At 39.4% G+C, this 24,563-nt stretch overlaps 1 protein-coding gene across 2 annotated transcripts in view; it reads left to right on the top strand.

Annotated features, from left to right (window-relative positions):
• Nucleotides 1-24,563, top strand: part of Plppr5 (phospholipid phosphatase related 5) — a 112,843-nt gene that overhangs the window by 42,784 nt on the left and 45,496 nt on the right. For both annotated transcript variants that reach the window (XM_052178511.1, XM_052178510.1), the window contains exons 2-3: nucleotides 696-828; nucleotides 4,069-4,319. In XM_052178511.1, coding sequence (XP_052034471.1) covers nucleotides 696-828; nucleotides 4,069-4,319 — 384 coding nt within the window. The remainder of the gene's footprint in view (nucleotides 1-695; nucleotides 829-4,068; nucleotides 4,320-24,563) is intronic.

Genomic DNA, 24,563 nt, shown 5'->3' with positions numbered 1-24,563 from the left:
TTACTTACAAGACTTACGGCAATATTTTACTTTACTTGTCTTACGAAGATTAAAGTAACACATTTGTAGTACAGTGTAAATAATAGACTAATTATTAGAACTTTTTAATAATGTCTCAGAATAGAACCATCACAAGGTTATACATCCATGAACTGACTTTTTCTCGTAATAAATATTGTATTGATATGTTTTCGAATCAATATGTTTATATAAGATCTCTCCAAAGTATTTGCAGAAAACATAATTTATATAATCTTTTATCACGAGAAATCTTCATAAATACTAACTGTACAAACCAATGGGATACACTGTGCCTGTTTTCCCCATCTCTCTCTATAAAATGCATTGACCATAGAAAATTCCATTTTGTATTTTAGAGAATAGTCCAGATTTAAGCAAGGTACAGCCAGTTTTTAAAAACGTGAAAATTACATACTAAAATAGCTGAGAATTTTCTTAAGGACTTTTGTATATATCAAGTATTATATTTCATTTTTATTTAAAAATTTATTATTTTAATAGTTCATAAATTTGAGAGAAATATAATTTATGTATGCTGAAAAAAATTAAAGTTGAAGGGTCTTCATAGCAATTGTGCATTGTGTTTACATAGAGATAGTTACCACCTTTTAAATGAAATTAACTTTCATTCTAGTGAAACTCTAACATTCTTTAATCTTTTATTTCTTTGCAAGATAATAGTTGGAGAAACTGCAGTGTTTTGCCTACAATTAGCCACAAGGGATTTTGAAAACCAGGAAAAAACTATTTTAACCGGAGATTGTTGCTATATAAATCCACTGGTACGCAGAACTGTCCGATTTCTTGGTATGTATTCGTTGACTTATTTTTATTCTTCTCAATAACAATAGTCATGTCTCTCTGAAGACAACTTTTAAGATCACCCTAGACATAATTTCCACATTAAGAAAGAATAAAGCCCATGAATATTATTTTTTAAGAAACTGAAGTGTATGTACTTAAAATTAAAGACTTATACATTAATGGGGTTTCAGAGTGGATGCATGGGGAGGACTAATAACCTGAGTAGGTCATTGGAGAATGACAACTTGGCAAAGAATGAGTATGATGCTTAATAGACCATACTCCTTAGACTGGTCCTGAGCTGGTTTTCGCAACAAACTAAGATACACTGAGAGTTTTGTTAGAGAACAAGAGACACCTACACTTTCTTTCATACTATTCAACAGAAATAGAATAGATGAACCAATTTTGTGGAACAACAAAGTTTATCATGAATTAGCTGAATTTTGATAAACATTCTGAGGTTTCATTTGTGAGCCTGAAACGTATGAATGCATGTCTCATGTTATGTGGCTCAAGATGAAAACTTTGGAGACAACAAACGGTGCACACTATTCGATAGATAGTTATTACACTAGAGACTAGGTTTAGAAGATTTGGGAGTCATGGTCTCTCTGAAGACTAATGGTCTTTACATGGAAGGCTCAACTTCTCACTATTGTCAAGTGACAGATCTTCATAGCCTCCAGGTATCTTTTGAAGGACACACACACACACACACACACACACACACACACACCCTAAAAACTATTTTTCCTTTGCATAAGTAATGGAATATTGACTCTCTTTGCAAATGTGAATGATTTAATAACAAAATAAGTAGCAAGCAATAACATTTGCAAAATTAAAAGAACTTGAAATCAGTATGTTCCTAAGTACTATTAAATAAATTTGGTTGGGTTATTGTGGTAAAACAGTCACTGCATTTGCATGCCTCTTTGTAAAGAACATGCATCCCAATGAAGAGTGTGCCTATTGATTGCCATGCTTATTGATTATACGGTTTTCCTTCCATTTTTGCTCCTTCACGATGACCTGAGGGTTCTCATCTGCTCTAATACAATGAAACTCATTGAAGCAATGCTGCATAAAAGTCTTGCACTTCACATAGGGACTTCGTTCTTTGGGTCAAAAGAGTGGCTGTGCCTGCAGGATCCACTTTGAAAATTATCTGTGCCACCAACAGCAATAATGGCTTTGGACCTGAGATACTGACATTTGAGATCTAAGACATATTTGGAAACTTTTCAAGTATCAAGAGACATTTCTATACTCTGCTCAAGTATTTCTATTTTAAACAAGGAGACCTATTACACTAGATAAAAAGAACAGTTTAGTTAAGAAAGTGAGTACATCTTAACCTACATTTCAGGGAGTATAGATGTTTCAGATGCCAGTACTTTTCTTAAACATTCCTGGAGGACAAAAATACGTGCGCTTTTCTGCATTGCATCTCACTGGCATCAGTTTATGCCCAATTCTCTGCCACGCCCGATTTTCTGCTTCTATTAACTGTCTTTGGTATGATATTTTAGCCACGGCTAAGAAGTTAAAAAAGAGACGCTTGCTGTTTTCTTTCAAAACATAAATGAGAAAAATCAGTTTGTATCACTTTGACATTTGGATACTCAAGAGTTTTGTTCTGTGTAGGCTTTTGTGCACAAAGAAATCTTACACAATATTTTGAAAATTAAAAGAATATTTAATACTGGAATGCCATTTGATCTTTTGCAACTTTCTTGATGATTTCCCAGTACAACAGCCAATCATGGAAGGCTTGGAAAAATAGTCCTGAAATCTATAACTAAAAGGAGAACATCTCACTTTCATAATAATATAACTTTTTAATAGACATACTCTTTGGGAAAAATTATGTCGCCATATGCTTGAAAGTCCTTGGAAATGAAGAAATGGCTCAGCAGTTAAAAGCACATTCTGCTTTTATAGTGGCCTTTGGTTTTATTTCTAGAACCCACATCGAGGGGCTCTTAACCACCAGGAACCCCAGTTTCTGGGCATCGGGAATGCTCTCTTCTGACCTCTGTGGGAGCCTGCACAGATGTATTGCACAAATATACATCCAGGGACACACACATATCTGTCATATAAAAGAAATAAATAAATCTTGAAAAAATAAAGATAAAATACAAATCCTCGTGGATTTAATTACCTCAAATTAGAAACCAGTAGATATCTTCACATTCAAAGCACACCTTTAAATGCTGTATTTGATGCATATCATTGATATTAATGACAAGAATTATAGAAAAATATTTTTTGATCATAAGCAAATCTTCAATCATATTTTAGAAATGAAATGGACATCCACACATCTAATACTAGTAATTTATTTGGCCTTTGCAGCTTTCATGGGGTAAAGGGCCAGTGACCTTCAAGTTAAAAAATGTTTTTGGTAGTCAAGCAAATGCAAATTTATTACAAAAGGAAAATAAAGTCTGCATAATTAAACTTTTACTTTCATGTAACCACAGTAAAGAAATATTAATGCTGTCAAGACAGTGGAGAATTGGAGCCTTGATTGCCTGCTTGTTTCCTAACTCGTTCCAAAGCAGATAACTAGAAAGCAAATCTATACAAGATAAAGTGGGGCACTTGGTAGCTGGGCTGTGCCTCTGACAAATGTGTTTCTGAAGGCAACGTGGAAATTTAATCCAAGAACATTCTGCTTAAGATTTCTCTGTGATATTTAAATGCAAACTGATGACATTAGATTTTCCTGCTAGCGGGTGACTCGAGCAGAGGTGTTACCCATGTGAATAGGCTTAGGCCTATTCACAAAGAGACACAACTGTTTTGCTTTATGTTGGTGTGATTTAAAGAAAATGTCAAAAATAGGGAAAGAAAAAGAGATTGCTAACATTAGCAAAATGTGCTCAACTGCATTCTCTTAGGGGATCTGTCTCTTCATTTAAAAACCTGCATCATCCAAACATAGTCTCAGAATGTATTTTCTTCCTTTATTTTGTGGTTTACAAACCTGCCATGCCTGAAAATGTAGCCAGTGGTAGACAGCTCAATATGTTAAATAATTTAACACCCTTAACTCTGCCAGAAAGCCAAGGAAGAAACCGAGGAGAGGTAAAATGTAAAGAACTGAGAATAACCCATGTATGGAATCCGGTACAGTTTCTAAGATATTTTCATACCGTCTTATTATAGAATAAAGTTATTTTTTTTAAGAAAAAAGAAAGCTAATACTGTTTGTTGTCTTTTCTTCCTTAGGAATTTATGCATTTGGACTGTTTGCTACAGATATCTTTGTAAATGCTGGGCAAGTGGTTACAGGAAACCTGGCTCCACACTTTCTGGCTTTGTGTAAGCCTAACTACACAGCACTGGGATGTCAGCAGTACACACAGTTCATCAGTGGAGAGGAAGCGTGCACAGGCAACCCAGACCTCATCATGAGAGCAAGGAAAACATTCCCATCCAAAGAAGCTGCCCTGAGTGTCTATGCTGCCATGTATCTGACGGTAAGCATTGGCCAACAGCGCATGCTCCTGGGCACTGGCCAACAGCGCATGCTCCTGGGCATGTGTTTGCCTTCCTTCAACTGTGGATTTCTTGTCTGCCCCATGGCATATATAGAGTCATATATAGAATCCTAATGGTTTTCTTTTGGCCATTCCATCTATTTCTAATCATTGCTGATTTTTCTGTGATGATGTTAACTCAGCTGGCTCTCTTGAGGTCATGTGTAGGTAACTGATTTCATAAAAAAATATATTGCCATTGGAATTTTGGTTAGTAAATAAGTCTGCGTTTATATTAAATAAGACTCAATGGAAACAAATTTGTTCCTTAGCACTCCCTACGATGTTGTAATAGTATAATTTAGAGTTCTGGGAGTATAATCTAGAGTGTCTGGGTTCCTGACTGCCTACTCAAGCTCTTAGATTCTCTGGTGCTGGTGGAGAAGGGACTCTTATTTTTGAAGACTCTTTTGTTGCTGGTAATTACATCATTATAATATCTGCATTGATATTTTAATATTTCCTCATAAAACTAACAAAAAATAACTTTAAATATTATTTTCCTTTTATTGGTGAGTATTTGCCATCATTTTGGTGGTGGGATCCAGGCTCTGAATGTTGGCATCCTAAGACCTTGAAGCAGGGAAGACTGATCACAGTTGCTTGTTGACTGATCACAGTTGCTTGTTACTGACAGCAGGGGTGGGGAAAGGGCAGCCTTGGCAGATAGGTCTTGACCCAGGTATGTGTGTCCTTAGCTTTCCCACCATCCCAAAGGGTGTTCAGCTGTGGGGTTGAACTACAACGTACAAACTTGTTCTCCGAGGCTTTCTGCAGTGAGAAGTTCCGAGAGCTTAGAGGTCTGTGGGGCTCCTTCTCAGATCTACTCCTTTCAGATTTCAACGTAACAAGAAAAAAATTGTGAACAAAATAAAAATCAAAAATCTGGCCCAGTTTGAAAGCAAATTTGATTATTTCTAATGGCTTGGAAAAGCTCAGAATTATTTTTATACTCCAGAAGCTCTATGATGGTGGGGGTGTGTCAAATGTAATTGTCAGACAGCCATTAGAAGCATAGAGAGTCTCTAGCACTACCTAGTGATATTTCTCTCGAAGACTGGAAATAAAGATTGCTAAGTAGAAGAAAACTTTAAAAGGGAAAAATACGTACCAATGTGCATAACATTTCCAGTGCAAGATAAATTTAGAGGTCACGGAGTATATATTTTAGATTGCCATGGTTCATTTTTTTTAACATAGCATTTTGCTTGTTGTCCAGATTGGTTTAGAATCCACCCTGCAGTTTAAGCTAGCCTCAGGCTTGTGGCAATCGGTTCACTTTAGCATCTCAAGTGTTGGGCTGAGACTTAATTTTAAGCCTATGAACCATGATAATTGTACCCATCACTGCCTGGTCTTTAAAAATGATGCTATCAAGAAAATTTGTATAGCACTTGGGAGTCAGTCTTAGCCCATCATTTTGTATGCCACTTCCTGCTGACTGTTGTAAAATATTTGCTACAATTTCCCTAGTTCTTATTCATGCTGCTCCCCCAATATGTTTCCAAATTCCCTAGTTTCTTCAGCCTATCAGCTTTGCATTCTCCTATACATTGTGAGGTACCTTTCTTCATTGAATGAAATGTGCTAACATGCATATTCTTTCCCATTCACTTGAGTGCAGCCTTCTCCTCTGCTGGAATATGCAGCACTCAGTCCTACAAGGAAGGTGTTAAATGAGTGAATCAGAAGGCATGAGGCGGTTTTTTATCTACTGTCTTCATTTAAATCTGATGTTGACTTTTGGTATCTGTGTAGGGACTCTAAATATATCTGCACATGAATATGTGATCAAACAATGATGGAAGGGAAATTGCAGAGTGCTTTTTGAAGCCAGAGACTGCACCCTCTTTGAGTACTAATAGATGATAGATTTTCTATGTATCCAGCCTTTGCCAGTGATGATGAATATGCAACTAGAATAAAATACTTAAATGTTTAATATCCTAAATTGTCCTTGAAAGACATTGCTACAGGACTATGCGTTGGCCCCTCATGTTCTAGAATAATTTAGACTCTATTCTGCTGTCCACCTGAAGGTATTTCTTTCAGAAATTCATGCTTTGTAAACTTCATGCTTTGGACATAATGAAAACTTTACATACTTTACTAACAATAATTAATTATAATGACTTCAGCAAATATTTACTGACTCATCACTTAACTTTTTTGTACATATTACTAAATGTTAGCTTCTATTCATGATTATTTGTACTTAATAATTCATCATGTATAACGGATTTTGAAAGCGTGTAACATCGTATAACTGTTGGTACTTATTTCTCGCATTTATAGCTGGAGAGACTGAGAGAGTAAAGTTCTTTATTCAACCACAGCTTTTCCTGGTGATGAAGATCTTCAAGATACCTCAAATAGGGAAACACTAAATGTTGCTAGCTCCTGTTTGTTCACAGTTAGCCACAATATACCTTCCTCCTGCATTACTTCACAATCCAGTACAGTTTAAAGCTGAGGCTACATACAGTGAGGAGATTAGAGAGCAGTCCTGTGCTGAGAAACCTTCTATCCTTAAGTGCTGTTCAGACTGAGTTAAGACCCCTGCTTGTAATTACAATGATGGGCACCTCTGTCTTTTCAACAATAGATTCTGTTCTCTGCTAACTGCTCTCTCCCCTTTCCTCACCGCCCCTTTGTGTGTGTGAGAGAGAATGTGGGTGGCTGCTATGGCAACTCTGAATATAAACCTGCTGCAAACACAGGATTTCCAGTCAGGATTTGCCATTATATGTGAACTTATATACAATTGTATTTTGCCCCAGTTTAACTAGTGACACCTTGGGAAAACTTCATAAGAAAAAAATGGGTGTTTCAAAATAATTTGGTCCCATAGAATCATTGCCAAAAGTTTAACAAGTAGGTATTTAAGAATGGTCTTCTGAGCAGTATTCTTTATGAAAATGATCTCATGATTGTGTATAGAGATTTGTTTCCTTACTGTGAGGACATATGTAAACTCATGAGAATAAAGAGATGGCAGTATTTGAAAATGAACTGAGGAATATTTACTTGATGCTTCACTGTGTGACTTAGCATAAACTCAAGGAATTGGAACTATCTCTTAGGATATGACTTAAATTAAGGTTTTCAGTGATAATTTGATTATGGTATTTTCATATACACTGACTAATGAGTTTTCAAATTAAAAGCAAGCAAGAAAAACAAAGCTTCAAAGTTGAGAATGAAAGATCATGTTTGATGAATTTCCAGTACACCCATACAATTTGAGACAGAAAAGCGTGCTATGACCTTAATTTTTCTTGTAATAAATATAATTATAATAAGGGGGTTGGAAAGATGGCTCAGTGGTTAGGATCACCGGCTACTCTTACAGAGTATCTGAATACAATTCTCAATACCCACATGGTGACTCACAACCATTCTGTAACCCCAGCTCCAGGGGATTCTGATGCCCTCTTCTGGTCCTCTGCAGGAAGGAGGCATGCACATGGTACATAGACATTTATGCAGGTAAAACACCTAAACTAAAAATGTAAGAACGTAGAAAATAAGTAATAAACCAGAGTGGCTAAGTCATTGGCCCTTAGTTTCACCGGGTGGTACTCCCTGTTAGCCCACTCTAATGCTAGGAGACAGTAACAGCTTCTCTCCTGGGCTGGAGTCAGCTCACCAGTCAGCTGGAGTTTGCCTCAGTTAGTACAACTGGAATAGGTGGGTTTCGCTCATTCCTATGAGATCTTTCTTAGTCAACTTGCCAGGTTGTGTCTCAGCACTGCCTTCCAAAATGTTGAAACCCCAAACTTTAACATGCTCAGAGCCTTTTGTTCCTAGTTCCCTCTGCATTTCATCACGATGGTCTATCTATCCAGGTCAATCACGGAGTACCTGTAGATGGAGGAGTTGTCCACTTAGATTGTTAAAAGTGGATATAATGCCACAGGAGGAATTGGTGGCCATTACATGATTTACCAATTTTTCTCCAAATAATGGAGAGAAAAAAAAATACTGCTTTCCTCTGTCCTTGGTGCTAGTGGTCAATTATTGGCACTTCCCTTCCCTTTCTTCCCTCCCTTTCCACACAATCTTCTGTTGTAGTGATCTCACAGCACCCCACGTATACTAACCACAAATCACAAGATGCTAAGACAAGGCTTAGAAGAACACACCCTACTAGCCTCATAAGACACATCTGAAATCATATTTAAGGGGTAACATAGGGTAGAACAAACACATCCTGGGCTCCTATTCTGTATTCGTCTTCATTGTCTTGTGAGGTCCAGGTGCCATCACCAAGCTGTCTTCTCAACTTCCACTTATAAGAGTAATTTAATCTTAAAGTGTATAAGGTCAGTGTGCTTCATATTCCACTGGGGCAAATTTGATCAAGTGTCTGCTCAGACAAATACCAAAAATATTTCTTGACGCATGGTCAATTCAATGCTATATGACTTTGATGACTGGTGTCACAGCTGTCATTATTAGTCAACTGACACTTTTCTTGTCAGCTTTCAGCTCAGTGTTACTGTGTAACATGAGAGAAAAGACAAAAGCCACGTAGAAAACGCCCTCCGTGTTCCTTTAAGTCATTCTGTATCTCCACTCTCTTGAACTTGGCATTTTAAAATTTTCTATCTAATGCACAACTTCTAACACTACGTTGGGAAGATACATTAAAGAGTTATTCATAACAATAAAGCAATACTGGCACTGATCTGAAATTGTGCACATAAAATTAACTAAATGGGTAGAATGATGACAAACAGCTAAGCAAATGATTAAAAATACACAACTACTGCATATTTTTCTGCATAGGTTTGTCTTTCCTGGCTTCTAGAAATAAGATGTATATTTGTATGTTCAGTGACTGACATGTGGATTTTTTTTAATTGTATCTGGCTTTTCAGTCATATCCCAGAAGTCTCTGCATTAACAGTGTGTCAGAACCTCTGAGCGTTCTGGGTTCTCCAGTGCTGCCAGCTGACTTATTTCTGGCTAAAAGCAAATAGCACTGACATTTTAGTTAGAACATGTGGGCTTATTATCGGTGAATATAGTATTCACTGTGCTTTTTACTCAAATACTGAAAAGAATGTCATAGACAGTCCTATGTTGGGCTTTCTTAGGAGTTAACAGAGCAGTTTGGGGACTGCAGTAAGCTGGATGTTCTCATTAGGAAAGGAAGTCTCAACAGGACAGGGTAAGACAGGAAGAGTTGCATTGTAACTATTGTTGGCACTATCCTTGGGACACCTTCACCATATGAATCTTCAAAATTACATTTTATGACAGCGTTATTATGAAAAGGACTTTTGTTTTGCTTTCTGTTTGTTTTTGAGACAGAGTTTCTCTGTCTAGCCCTGGCTGACCTGGAACCTAGTCTGTAAACACAATGGCCTTGAACTCACAGCAATGTGCCTGCCTCTACCTTCTGAGTGTAGCATTTAAAGATATGCATCACCACCATGAAACTGAAAAGAGACATTCTTTAGGTATTGGAAGTTTTTTAAAATATAATTTATAATGTAATATAACAAAAACCAATACACATGTATTGGAAAAAACAGGAAAATAACACAAGGAAAGGGATAAGAAACATAAGCTTAGAAACTTACTCCTTTGCACATGCTGGAATCCATAAGAACTCTAAACTGGAAGCCATGTGTTTTATATGTATGTATATATATATATATATATATATATAGATAGATAGATAGATAGATATAGAGATAGAGATAGAGATAGAGATAGATAGATATAGACATAGATATAGATATAGATATAGATATAGATATAGATATAGATATAGATATAGATATAGATATAGATATAGATATAGATATAGATAGATGTGGATGTGGATGTGGATGTGGATGTGGATGTGGATATAGTTATAGATATAGATATAGATATAGATATAGATATAGATATAGATATAGATATAGATATAGATATAGATATAGATATAGATACATATATATACACACACACAGGCACACACACACAAATATATATGTGTATACACACACACACAGGCACACACACACATATAACAATGCAAAGGACCTTTATAGTAAAGAGAAATATATAACAGATATATTATATATGTTTATATATACATAAGATAAAATTAACAACGACAACAAATCCCTCCTATGACACTGAGATGAGGAACTGCCAGTGATGTCATTGATGTCATTGTGTTCAGTTTCTGTTCACCATCTACTGCTGGGCGTGCAGCCTGCCCTTGGTAATAATTTGTTTCCCCAATGAAACTTACTTGGAGAAAACTAAATTTTCATTTGCAAGCAGTTATCGTATGGAGATAGCTTCTGGGTTAGAGATGGGGGGGCATGTGCCCACTTAAACTTTTATCTCTAGGTCCTCAGCTGGTACAGATCCCTGCCAGTCAGTCCTGTGCATGCTGCCTTAGTCTTTGTGAGTCCATATGTGCTTCAGTTCTGTTGATTTAGATGGCCTTGCGGTTTTGATGTACTTCATCCATACTGGCTCTTGCATTCTTTTTTCTTTCTTTCTTCCCTTTTTTAATTAGGTATTTTCTTTATTTACATTTCAAGTGTTATCTCTTTTCCTGGCTTCCCCTCCAAAAACCCCTATCCCTTCCCCCTCCTCCTGCTCACCAACCCACCTACTCCTCCTTCCCTATCCTGGCATTTCCCTACACTAGGACATTGAGCTTTCACAGACCAAGGGCATCACCTCCCATTGATGTCCATGAGTGAGATAACAAAATCACAAAAAAAAAAAAAAACCACACATGTTATGTACTCATGGATAAGTGGATATTAGCCCAGAAGCTTGGAATACCCAAGATACAATTCACAGACCACGTGAGACTAAAAAGAAGGAAGACCAAAGTGTGGATACCTTCTGTCCTTCTTAGAAGGGGAAACAAACTACCCATGGGAGGAGATACAGAGACAAAGTGTGGAGCAGAGACTGAAGGAAAGGCCATCCAGAGACTTCCCCACCTGAGGATCCATCCCATATACAGTTACCAAACCCAGAAATGATTGTGGATGTCAACATGTGCTTGTTGACAGGAGTCTAATGTAGCTGTCTCCTGAGAGGCTCTACCAGTGCCTGACAAATACATAGGTAGATATTCGCAGCCAACAATTGGACTGAGCACAAGGTCCCCAAATGGAGGAGCTATAGAAAGAACCAAAGAAGCTGAAGGAGCTAGCAGCCCCATATGAAGGACAATAATACGAACCAACTAGTACCCCTAGAGTTCCCAGGGACTAAACTACCACCCAAAGAGTACACATGGAGGGACCCCATGGCTCCAACCACATAGCAGAGGTATTTGAAGTTTTATTGAACCTAAAACCTTTGAGTATTTGTTGGTTTGTCTCTAATTTTAAGAGAATTTAGTACATTTCTCTGGATCTTTAGAAATCTCTTAATCCGCAGGCATGCTACAGATACATTGAAACATGGATAAATCTGCTATGAGCATGGTATGTAAGACAAGAATAATTGGAGTGACAACTGTCGGTCTGTCTGGCAGCGAAGATGAGTGCCACACACTTTTGGCAGGCAGCAGGATGGGTCCCTCAGAAGTGACACCTGGATTGCGCTTGAGGTTGAATGTGGTTTAGAAAGTTGAAAAGAAACAAAGGCAAGGGCCAAGAAACAAAGAAACAATCAATACCGAGGGCAAGACCTCAGGGTTCCAATATATGGGTGTGTGAAAAAAAATGTGAGATTTAAGTAGTAGAGAGAGTAACAGAGCAGAAAGGCTTTGTAATGAAACTCCCCAGTTCCAGTTAGTGAACAATATGTAGTTAGAAAACGATTTGGCCTAGAAGCAGCACCTGATATGATTACCTTGGACCCAATTTCACATATGCTTCTCGCATCCTTGAAGGTACCTTGGCCTCACTCTCTACACTGAGTTAAACCTGTGATAAAGTTTCAAAATGGTCTGACAGAGAAGATGGTCACAGGATTTCAGACAATGACGATTTGGATTTGTCCAGCTTCCCGAACACCGAGATCCCTACTGCTCATGAGACCAAGTTCAAAGAATATGAAGAGACATTTCTGGTTCTAAAAGCTGAAATGAGCTAGGAACCTAAGCTGCCCTCAACTGGAGTCCTCATAGACTGAGACCAAGGGTCGAGCTGCTAGGGACTCTTGAATATTCTCTCCAGAGCCCAGGAATAGGAAGTTAGGCCAGCATTTGGACCAGTACCCAGAGCGCGCATTGGGATTCTTATACCATCACCAACGGACACTACTGTTCATGTGGCCAAGACCATTAGCCACACTATAGATTTCAGCTTGCCTGATTGAGCTCCAGCCTCTGTCTCCAACTACATTTACTGGAAAGCTACCACTGCGTAGCTTCCTTTTGGATACTTTATAAGGTACTGCCCAGCAAGGGATTTCCAGCCTGAAGCTCAATCTAATGAGGTTCTCTACTCATCAAATGGATTTACATGTAAGTGGTTCAACATCCAGGGACAGCTTATAGCACTTTAATTTCAGCCATCAAACTGAACCAAAAAATATAGTTTGAATAGAGGCAATTTCTCGGAACCTCTGCTGTTTTATTACCTCCAATGTTACATTCTTACAAACACAGTCTACCATGAGCTATTTGTTGATGCCATTTTAGAAAAACCTTGGAAGTGGAATGAAGGGCTTCAAATCACAAACAGAAGTTCCTCTATAATAGCATAGCAATCTGAGGCATTAAATTGTTATTATTAGCAAGGGCTTACAGTGAGGAGCACTTTTCACACGATGTGTTTGCTGTTTTCTTCCTCTACATAGGTACTCAGCGTTGTTAGATTCCAGACAATGTAGAGAAATGTACCCTTAAATTCCCCTCTATCAAAACAAACAGCTAACGGTTGCACAATTAGCTTTCCATTAATTTCAGTATCTATCTATAAAGAAAGTTCTAGAAAGACAAACTTACACTTCTTCAGCAGATGATCAAGTTACATCATAGGTTTTACCCTCATGCCCCATCCCCCAACAAATCTCTTCCTTTCCTCCTTCCTTTCCTCTCTCTTTGTTTGATTCTTTCCTTGTGCTGTCCATAGTCTCTCTCTTCCTCTCTCTCTCTTTCTCTCTCTCTCTCTCTCTCTCTCTCTCTCTCTCTCTCTCTCTCTCTCTCTCTCTCTCTCTCCATCTTAAACTATTGCTCCTGATGAAGCATAGCTCCAGGTTTTCAAAGGAAGCGTCCTTTTGCCTTTAGGCACCGTCATGCTATTTCTGACTGGATGCTCTATCTCTCCTAATTGCTCTCCCATCTCAAGGCCCTGCATGGCCACAAGTCTCTCTCATTCTGAAGGGTGATTGATCTCAGCCCTCTTCTCCATGAGCCAGGGGCTCGATCTTTCCTTATGCTCGGGAGCGCGGGTGCTTTTCATCTTTCTTCTGCATTGGCTTCCCTCTCTTTAAGTCATTAAAACCCTGATCCTCTCCAAATTCTCCAAGTGTGTTTCTTCTCCCACTCAAATGCCTTACTGAAGTGTCAGGAAACCATCTACTTGTCTCAAAGAACAGATTATTGGCTCTCTCCAAGGGTGACCTCACCCTTCCCCCACTTCAATGTCTTTTCTAATGAAATCCAAACTGTCTCGATGGGCTTTATCTCTTTTCTATCTTTTTTAGCTCTAGTCCTAAAAATATCAATGTAAGGAGTGTCCCACCAGCTCCTTCAACCTAAGATTTCTCAGACCAGAATCAACCCGGTCGACCACTGTTTTAACTTAGCTTTGTGTGTGTCTTCTGACTTGATGATTGACATTCTTCCCCTCCCAGTTACCTAGCAATAAACTGAGTCATTCTGAACTCCTCCTTCTCCAGCACCCCCACATCCAGATGTCTGACTAATTCTGTTGCTTCCACCTTTGAACTATCTCTGGATCCCAGACTTTTCCTTTTCCCTCTGTGTTCCTACTGTTTTAATTCAGTGCCTTTGTACTGCTGGCCTTGACAGTTAGAAGTGCTTGTTAAAAAAGATTCTTAATATAGCTTTCCCCACCCATCCACCCCACAGTAGGTGCTAGAATAACATGAGTTTTAAGTACTTCCCTATTTGTATAGAAACTTTCTTTTTTTTTTCTCTTTTTTTTAAACTTTTTTTTATTCAATATATTTTTTATTTACATTTCAAATGATTTCCCCTTTTTTAGCCCCCTACTCCCCGAAAGTCCCATAAGCCCCCTTTTCTCCCCCTGTCCTCCCACCCACCCCTTCCCACTTCCCCGTTCTGGTTTTGCCGAATACTGCTTCACTGAGTCTTTCCAGAACAAGGGGCCACTCCTCCTTTCTTCTTGTACCTCATTTGATGTGTGGATTATGTTTTGGGTATTCCAGTTTTCTAGGTTAGTATCCACTTATTATTGAGTGCATACCATGATTCACCTTTTGAGTCTGGGTTACCTCACTTAGTATGATGTTCTCCAGCTCCATCCATTTGCCTAAGAATTTCATGAATTCATTGTTTCTAATGGCTGAATAGTACTCCATTGTGTATATATATACCACATTTTTTGCATCCATTCTTCTGTTGAGGGATACCTGGGTTCTTTCCAGCATCTGGCAATTATAAATAGGGCTGCTATTTATAATTAGTATATAGTATATAGTATATACTATAATTAGTATAATAGTAGAGCATGTATCCTTATTACCTGCTGGGGAATCCTCTGGGTATATGCCCAGGAGTGGTATAGCAGGGTCCTCCAGAAGTGTCATGTCCAGTTTTCTGAGGAACCACCAGACTGATTTCCAAAGTGGTTGTACCATCTTACCGCCCCACCAGCAGTGGAGGAGTGTTCCTCTTTCTCCACACCCTCTCCAACACCTGCTGTCTCCTGAATTTTTAATCTTAGCCATTCTGACTGGGGTAAGGTGAAATCTCAGGGTTGTTTTGATTTGCATTTCCCTAATGACTAATGAAGTTGAGCATTTTTTAAGATGCTTCTCCGCCATCCGAAGTTCTTTGGGTGAGAATTCTTTGTTTAGCCCTGTACTCCATTCTTTAATAGGGTTGTTCGGTTTTTCTGGAGCTGGCTCTTATCACCCCTCCCAAACTTTTTTCATTGGATTGCTTTGACTTACACTTCAAATGTTTTCCCCTTTCCTGGTCTCCCCTTCAGAAACCCCCCTATCAACCCCCCCCCCTATTTCTATGAGGGTGCCCTCTCACCTGCCCTCCCACTCCTGTCTTCCTGTCTGGGCACTCCCCTGCACTGGAGCATCAAACACTCAGGCCCAAGGGCCTTTTTTCCTACTGATGACCAACAAGGCCATCCTCTGTCACATATGCAGCAGGAGCCATGGGTCCCTCCATGTGTACTCTTTGGTTGGTGGTCCAGTCCCCACGAACTCCAGGGGGTGTGACCTGTTGACACTGTTGCTCCCCCCCATGCGGCTTCAAACCCCCTCAGCTCCCTTAGTCTCTTCACCAATTTCCCCATTGGGGACCCCATTCGCAGTCCAATGGTTGTCTGTAAGCATCTGCCTCTGTATTTGCCAGGCTCTGACAGAGCCTCTCATGAGCCATATCAGGCTCCTGTCAGCAAGCACTTTCTGGCATCCACAACAGTGTCTAGGTTTGGTAACTGTATATGGGATGGCTAATATCCACTTATCAGTGAGTGCATGCCATGTGTGTTCTTTTGTGACTGAGTTACCTCACTCAGGATGATATTTTTAAGTTCCATCCATTTGCCTGCGAATTGCAATAAGTCATTGTTTTTAATAGCTGAGTAGTATTCCATTGTGTAAATGTACCACGTTTTCTGTATCCATTCCTTTGTTGATGGACATCTGGGTAGTTTCCAGTTTTGGGATATTATAAATGTGGGTACTATGAAAATAATGGAGCATGTGCCGTTATTACATGTTAGAGTATCTTCTGGGTATATGCTCAGAAGTGGTATAGCAGGTCCAATTTTGTGAGGAATCACCAGACTGATTTCCAGAGTGGTTGTGCCAGCATGCAATTCCACCAGGAATGGAGTAGTGTTCCTCTTTCTCCACATCCTTGCCAGCATCTGCTGTCAGCTGAGTTTTTGATCTTAGCCATTCGGACTTGTATGAGGTAAAATCTCAGGGTTATTTTGATTTGTGTTTCCCTGATGACTAAGGGTGTTGAATATTTCTTTAGGTGCTTCTCAGATATTAGTTGAGAATTCTGTTTAGCTTTGTTCCCCATTTTTAATCACACCCCTCCCAATCTTATATGATGTATCCAAGGCCCTTTTGATTCTAGTTAAAGTCTTTTAAAAATAATCCTCCTGCAATATAGGATGAATTGTGCCCACTCTCTGATCATTATTTTAATCACCTCCCAAGGTGATCTGGAAATACCAACACATTATGGGGTAGATCAGCAATGTAGGAATTGGAGAAAGAACACAGTTTAACCTGTATTGCAGAGGTCTTTTTTAAAAAGCTTTCAACTAGATACATAAAAGCCTTTGATCCACCATAGAAGATTGTACAGAAGGGACAAGGGCCAGCTACAGAAAGTTCCTATGCAATCAGGGGTTTCTTATAGCTCTTGCCACTCCAGGTACCTTGTGTGTTCTTAGAAGCAGACCTTAAGATGCAATTACTGCCTTTGTAAGAACAGGAACCAGAGTGAGTCCTTCCTCTCTTCCTGCATCCCTAAGAGGATGCAACAACTCTCTGGCCATCCTCTAGTCTATAGGAATGTTATCTGCAGAACTTGACCATTGTTGTAAGACTTCCAAATTTCTGACTTTTACAAACTATTTCTGTTGTTTAAGTAATCCAATCTTTGGCATGTTTGTTCGGACTGCTGGGACTAGTTAGAAGACTGCCTTTATTTCATGACTGCCCTATTAGAAGTTTACTTAATTTATGTGACTTCATCTCTGGATGGAGATTTCTACCATTTGCTAAGTGTGGTAATTTTTTCATTTGTGTACTTTCGCTCTCACATTCACTCTGCCTACCATGTTTCCATGGCCTTCATCATCTACCAGAATTCCATTCCACTCTGTGTTCTGGTTGGGGTTGTGCATTTCAATTGATTAAGAGTGATTTTGCCAGGCTGAGCCAGGCAAAAAGGATGTAAAAGGACAGGACAGAAAAAGAGGCTCAGCCAATGAGAGGGAGCCACTGAAACCAGGTAGAGGCCAGGTAGAATCAACCATAGGAAAGGTAAGATGAGGAACAGAGCTGGGACTGTACAACCCTGGTACCACTGCTATCCATAAGGCAATTCTTCTACCTGTCTTACTGCTACCAGGCTGGCCAAAGAAGTGGATGCTTCTCTGTATCTGGCCCATGTCAGCCACAGTAGCATATCAGTTTGAGTGAAGAGGCGGGACCCTATCGTCAGGGCACTCAGGAAGGTCAGACAAGATAATTTTTGCTTTGGTAGTAGATCATTGTGTCCCATCCAGAAGGCTACATGCATGAAAGAAAATTTCCAATCCCCTCAAGATACTTTATCAGGAAGAAAATCTTAATCTCTACCACAATTTAGCTCCTCTTGGAAGATTTATCTCATCTGATTGAAACTAATCTTTCTGTTCTTGGTGGTACATCAACTATATTTGACATTAAAAGCAAATCATTTTTAACATCCCTCCTATATCAAAAACTATTTTTAAGCAACAGTCATGTGATGATAATAATTAGGGATCCTTTATATGTTTTTAATCTTTTAAATCAACAACATATAAAAATGGGTTGGGGAATTGCTCAGTGGGTAAGCAAGCAAGAGGACCTAAGTTCAGTCCTCAGCATTCAGGTCAGGCTATAACAGCATCCAGCTGCAACTTCAGCTCTGAGATATCAAAGACAGGAGGATGCCTGGAGACTATTGGTTGTCCAGTGTAGCCAAATTGGCAAGCTGGAAATTTTGTGAGGAAGTCCATTTTAAAACATAAGGAGAGTGAGAAGGAAAAGACATAAAATTTGTATCTCTGGCACACACACAAACATTCACATGCATGCAGAAACACATATGTATACTCACAAACACACACACAATGTGTATTCAAAATTAAATTAAAATTTGTATTTTAATTTAATTTTGAAGTATTAAATTAAAACTTGAATAAATGTTATGACTATATGAAAATAAAAGCATATTTATGTATGAAAAGATATCAATACTTTATTTCACATATGAACTAACATCCATATTTATTCACTGATGTAAATTTTAACTATAACGAAGCACTGTAAATATTCACATAGATTGGAAGAATTGAAATACACAAGTTGTTCCTTTTCATCTTTAATAGCCATGCTAGCACACTGGTCCTTTGCTTCCCATCAAACTTGCCATTTAATGGAACCCCTGGGACCTGGGGACATTAAGTGTTGCTGTAAAGCACTTGGAAGATTCCCAGTCTTTTTACCAGCTTGCTTTCCAGACAGATCTGAACAGCTGAGTCCACATGCCAGGGATAAATGGATGGCTGGGCATTCTCTGAATTAACATCCAGATACAATACAGTGAGTATTCACAATTACAGAATAAAATGGGCTAATCGAAACCCATATATATCGACATTCAGGAAGAAGTACAACAATCATTTCACCTAAAAGCAACATTACACTTAATATCTCTCTACATAACTAATCACCCCAAAGCTGGTAGAGCTGGCAAAGAACAAGCATTTATCACACTCACAGACTCTATAGGTCAGATCATTGAAATAAGACATATTGTGGTTTGGTCTTGTTTACACTGTTTATGGGCAGACTCATAGGTAGAGCCAAGAGTGACAGAGGTTAGAATGAACTGCAGAGTTTGCTTCTGTCTCTTTCCCCTGTCTGAGAGAGATAAAGAATAAGAGCAGCTGGATATGGACAGCTCGCTTGCTTTCTCTTCCCCATAGTGTTGCAGCAATAGATACTTTCTGTCTACAAGACTCTGGGCACAAATGTACCAGGGCATCCCCCAGTTTCTATATCAGCCATTCATTGTCACTCTGTGTTTTTCATTCAGGTGCTTGGGATCTGAACTCAGATTCTCATGCTTGTGTGGCGAGCATTGACCAAGTGAGCCATTGCTCCAAACCCTCACCTGCCTTTTAGTAGTTCCCAGTGATGTACCACATCATTCTGTTGTGAGAAACACAGGGCTGTGCATATTCCCCAAGCTCATAGCCTTTGATTCCTTCCTACCTAGTAGGAAGGTAGCTAGGCATGAAAGTTGGAGACTACTCTAACCCTTTAAAAACACTAGATGTAGCCAGGTGTGGTGCCATACACCTTTAATCCCAGCACTTAAGAGCCAGAGGCAAGCTGGTTTCTGTGAGTTTTGGGCCAGCTCCATTTACATGGTAAGTTCCAGGCCACTCAAGCCTACTCACTAAGACCCTGTCTCAAAGGACAAATACCACTGTTCGTTACAATCCTTGAAAGACTTTAGAGGGCAGAGGTATGGTTTCACTGATGACATTTAGAATGACCAGCACACGGTAATAATAAAGACCAGCAGACATTTAGCAGGTTTTATTTTTGCAAGCTTTTATCACTTGCACTTGGGATGGAATCTTCTCGTAGCATGCCCCTGTGTATATTCTAATCTCCAAAGGCCTGAGTAATGTAGTACTTCACAGCGTTTAAGCTTAGCCTTAGACTGTAGCTGTTTGTATAGTTTTACCTCAAATCATAAAATCCCTGAGACTGAAGAACATTATTTTAAAGCTACTTTGATACTAATCGTGGCATCAATGTAGTCCAGACAAGAAAGTATTGTGATTGGCTCAAATAACTGCAATCATCTATTAAGGGCTTATTATTTGGAACTTTGAGTTTTAACTAAGATGCATTACTTGTCCTCTAATATATTGAATACCTCAAAGTATACTAATTCAAAAGAGAAAATACTCATGATTTAGGAGGCCATGCCTTTCTGAAACTCTGGATCGATGGTTCTAAATAAATAGCTCCTGGTATTTAAATAAATCAAACGCTTGCATTTTCCTGCCAATGCTATCAGAGCTATGAGTGGTAAAAGCAATGCACCTCGACACTGACGCGTAACCCCCAGCATCTGCCTGCCAAGCAGCCTCATCGCTTTAACTTTGTCTTAAAGAATTTTTAATCAGTCTCATGGTTGGTTGCAGATCCTGCCTGAGGGGGATTTACACACATTTCAAGGACAAACCTAGGTGTCCATATAGTGCCTGAGGATATGGAGGAAGCAAGTTAGCTTTAAAGATGCTGGTTGGTGGGTGGTTTCCTGCCCTTTCCTTGGTCATGTCCCTAGCATTCTGCAAAGTCCAGCATTGGACTCCTCAGTAACCAAATTCAAAGTGATATCTGTAAAATGACCTAACAATTGCCACTATTTGAGTCTTATTCTTTTAAACACACACACACACATACACACACACACACACACACACACAGTATTTGTATGATCAGTTGAATAAGTAGCTTCCTCGTATACTGTATACGAGGCTACATGCTACATGCATGGATTTTCTTATTTAATCCTTATAGCCTCATGCCATAGATACTCCTCAGCACAGGTAGTTTTTGTCAACCTCCAAAACACTAAGACAAAGCAGGGAAGAAGACATTTTAACTTATAAATTGCCTCCATCAGATCTGTGAATGGGTGTTTCCTGAAAGCATATACTCTTTTACTAAATTGCTCTACAAGGGTCCCTCCCACTGTGAACAGTGTTATTCCTAGGCAAGGGGACCTAGGCTGTGTAAGGGAACTGAGGAAGCCCCAGGTAGCAAGTCATCCATACATTGCCATTTAAGTTCCTGAAACCAGGTCTTTGCCCAGAGCTATTTCATGACTTCACTCAATGATGGATTAGGACCTAAGATTTGTAAACTGAGATAAACTTTTTCCTCCCTAAGTTCCTTTTGCAAATGTTTCAAGTAACAGTAAATCAACCTAGAGCACTCCCATAACTTCTAAATTAAGTATGAGAAAAACACATGGACTCAGAGGAACTTAAGGCTTGACTGCAAGTCATACGGGACCCAGGATCTAAACCAGAGAATGCTCTCCAAGTTCATTCTCTAAGTGGTCCCATCCTGCGGCCCACCTCATGCTGTCAGTAAACTAAAGGACACACCCTAGGGTGCGCACAGTGAAGAATTCCAGGTTCCTCAGTTCAGACCCTTTGTTTGCATGGCAAATATTTCTCCAGCTAGCAAAGTGGAATTTTGATTCTTCCCAACAGTCCTTGACCACTCACATAGCCATAGCATAATTGTTCTGGAAAGACTCAGTGAAGCAGTATTCGGCAAAACCAGAACGGAGAAGTGGGAAGGGGTGGGTGGGAGGACAGGGGGAAAGAAGGGGGCTTATGGGACTTTCGGGGAGTGGGGGACTAGAAAAGGGGAAATCATTTGAAATGTAAATAAAAAATATATCGAATAAAAAAATAAATATAACAACCTATTACCCAATAAATGTTTATTAAATTCTAAAAAAATAAATAAATAAATAAGGAGTTGTAGTAATAACTGCCTTGGTGGAAAGGATTAAGCAAGATGTCACAGTAAGCCCATTAGACAAAGGCTGTGAAGGCACACACAGAGACACACACACAAACACACACACACACACACACATACACTACATACATGGTGGTGGGGTGAGGTGGGGTGAGGGGAGAGAGAAAGGGAGAGGGAGAGGGAGAGGGAGAGGGAGAGGGAGAGGGAGAGGGAGAGGGAGAGGGAGAGGGAGAGGGAGAGGGAGAGGGAGAGGGAGAGAGAGAGAGAGAGAGAGAGAGAGAGAGAGAGAGAGAGAGAGAGAGAAATGTCATATATGTAAGTATTCTTAATGGCTTTTGCATTTCCCTTGCTATTAGGTTTGATTTACAGTGAAACTCACTCATTCAGCTACTTTATCTTGAACAGAACTGCAAGGGCTTTCACTTTTCCTTAGGCCACATCGTTTTCTTACTGGACACTTTTAATTTCACAAAGCTTTGCTGTTGTTCAGGCTAGAACGTTGGCGTTATTACAAATAGAGTGAAGACAGACAGGATCAAATAGTAAAAGTGAACAATACAGCAAAATACCTTTCCAGGGTCATCAAATGCCATCCCCATTCATTCATGCAGCCTTAGTTGAGGCCCCGTCACTGCTCAAATGTATAAATTCATAAATTCATGGGGGCACTTCCCAAACTGAAGCTCCTTTCTCTGTGGTAACTCCAGCCTGTGTCAAGTTGACACACAAAACCATGCAGTACAACTTTGAAACGGTCATCAAATCTCTGATGCATTAATCAGTGTAACAAACAACTATTGAACACTTAGGAGGTCAGATATCAGAGGTGGTATAGACAAGAAACTCAGTCTTTGATCTGAGGGGGACAAGCACCAAGTGCAGTTGGGAATTGGAAATAAACTCCTAAAGTTACCAACAGAATAACTAGCAAATATTTTCCCAGCCTCTCCCCACAAGGGCACACTCACAGGAGCTTTTCCTGTCTATTCTTTCCTTCTGTCTATATCTTCTTTTCTTTCAAACACAGTTCCTATGGGATATAGGACCTAGCCTAAATCCAGGTTGCTACCACCCTGAAATTCCTAATAGAATTAGATATGCAAAGATGCTTCTTTTGTTACAATGAGGAGATATTTACAGGTTCTTGGAATTAAGATTTGCTCACATCTTTCCAGGGAGATACTTTGAACCAATCCCAGGAGTGATGGAGATGAGGTAAAATGACAGAGAACAGGGGTACATGGGTGTCTTAGAGCGAACTGTGAGCAGTTTGGCATGGAAAGAGCATAGATCTGGGGGAGTGAGTGTGGAGATAAGGCTTGAGAAATAATGAAAGGTACGTGTGCATCTTCCTTAGAAATGGGACCTCATTGCAGACTGTATTAAATGATATGGAATCACTTATCAGAAGCCCTCCAGGGAGTTTCCCCTGCCCTCTTGCTCACCACTTGAAGATATGAATTAATGGTGACCACCAAGTCCAACCAGCAGGGTTGCTTAGCAGATAGCATCCTTTTAAATCACACTTATTAAGCCAGCTTTAATATCAATACATTTCATATCAAAACTCTCATATCAACTTATTCTTGAGCCGTGAGTGGCATGCAAACCCTAGATGAATGTTCCCCAATGGCGTTGACTGGAAGAGATGACAGCTTTGTCCACTAGGAGGGCCTAGTTCTCCTTGGCCTCAGATGGTTATTTCCTCAGTGTACTGTGGAGTCCCTTCAGCTGTGATTTTGCTGTTGGCTGTTTGGACTGCTGGACTCATTTATATTACCTGACTTGCCCTTAAGGTAAAGGAATTTGTAACTGTCTTTTTAAGATTCTACAAAGTTATTCCCTCTGCTTGAAATCCCACCCTCTCTGCTTGCAGCCTCATCTTTCAACTTATTACAAGAAATTGCTTAGCTCTCCCTCCTCTGAATTGGTAGTTTTTTTTTTTTTCTGCAAGCCTCTCCCTTTCAATCTCTCTCCTGCTTCCTGTTCTCCTCATATCTCTCCTACCTCCTCTCCCCACTCTCACCCCCCCCTTTCTTTCAGTAAGGTTAGGTATTAGTTTCATGGTTAGGGCCTAAAGAAAATTATTGATCACTCTGAATTCTATTTTCTCCAGTTCCCCTCTATTGTTTGTGCTCTAAGACATATACGTCAATTATTGTTAGAAACTAATTATATACATAGATATAGCTAACATCTACTTAATGAGGTACCATCTATCTTTCTATCTATCTATTTATCTATCTATCTATCTATCTATCTATCTATCTATCTATCTAACTATTTATCTATCTATCATCTATCTATCCATCCATGCATCCATCCATCTATCCATCTATGTGTCTGTCTATCTATCTATCTATCTATCTATCTATCTATCTATCTATCTATCTATATTTTTATTTTCTTTTATTTTGAGTCTGCTAGATAGATCAGCCTGCCTGCTGGCCACTGTGCCTACCTAGTAATGAATCTGCTTGTGTACATCTATCATTTCTAGCGACTGATAGCTTCTTTGGGTCGGTTAGACAGAATTTGTTGTCTCCATATCTCTAGTTCCAAGACAGCAGAATGTCCCCATAAGATGGAGCAAGGGATGGGGAAGACAAGGAGCAGAAATGAAGGTGATACAGAAAAGGAGGAGGGAGGAAAATAAGATAAGAGAAAAGATAGGAGGGAAAGGGGAAGAAGGATGAGGGATAAATAAAACAGAAGAGGGGTGGAGGGGATGAAGGAAGG

Source organism: Apodemus sylvaticus, chromosome 4 (assembly GCF_947179515.1).
Source record: "Apodemus sylvaticus chromosome 4, mApoSyl1.1, whole genome shotgun sequence".
NCBI classification, from domain to species: Eukaryota; Metazoa; Chordata; class Mammalia; order Rodentia; family Muridae; genus Apodemus; species Apodemus sylvaticus.
This window is presented reverse-complemented; position numbering and strand designations above follow the sequence as displayed.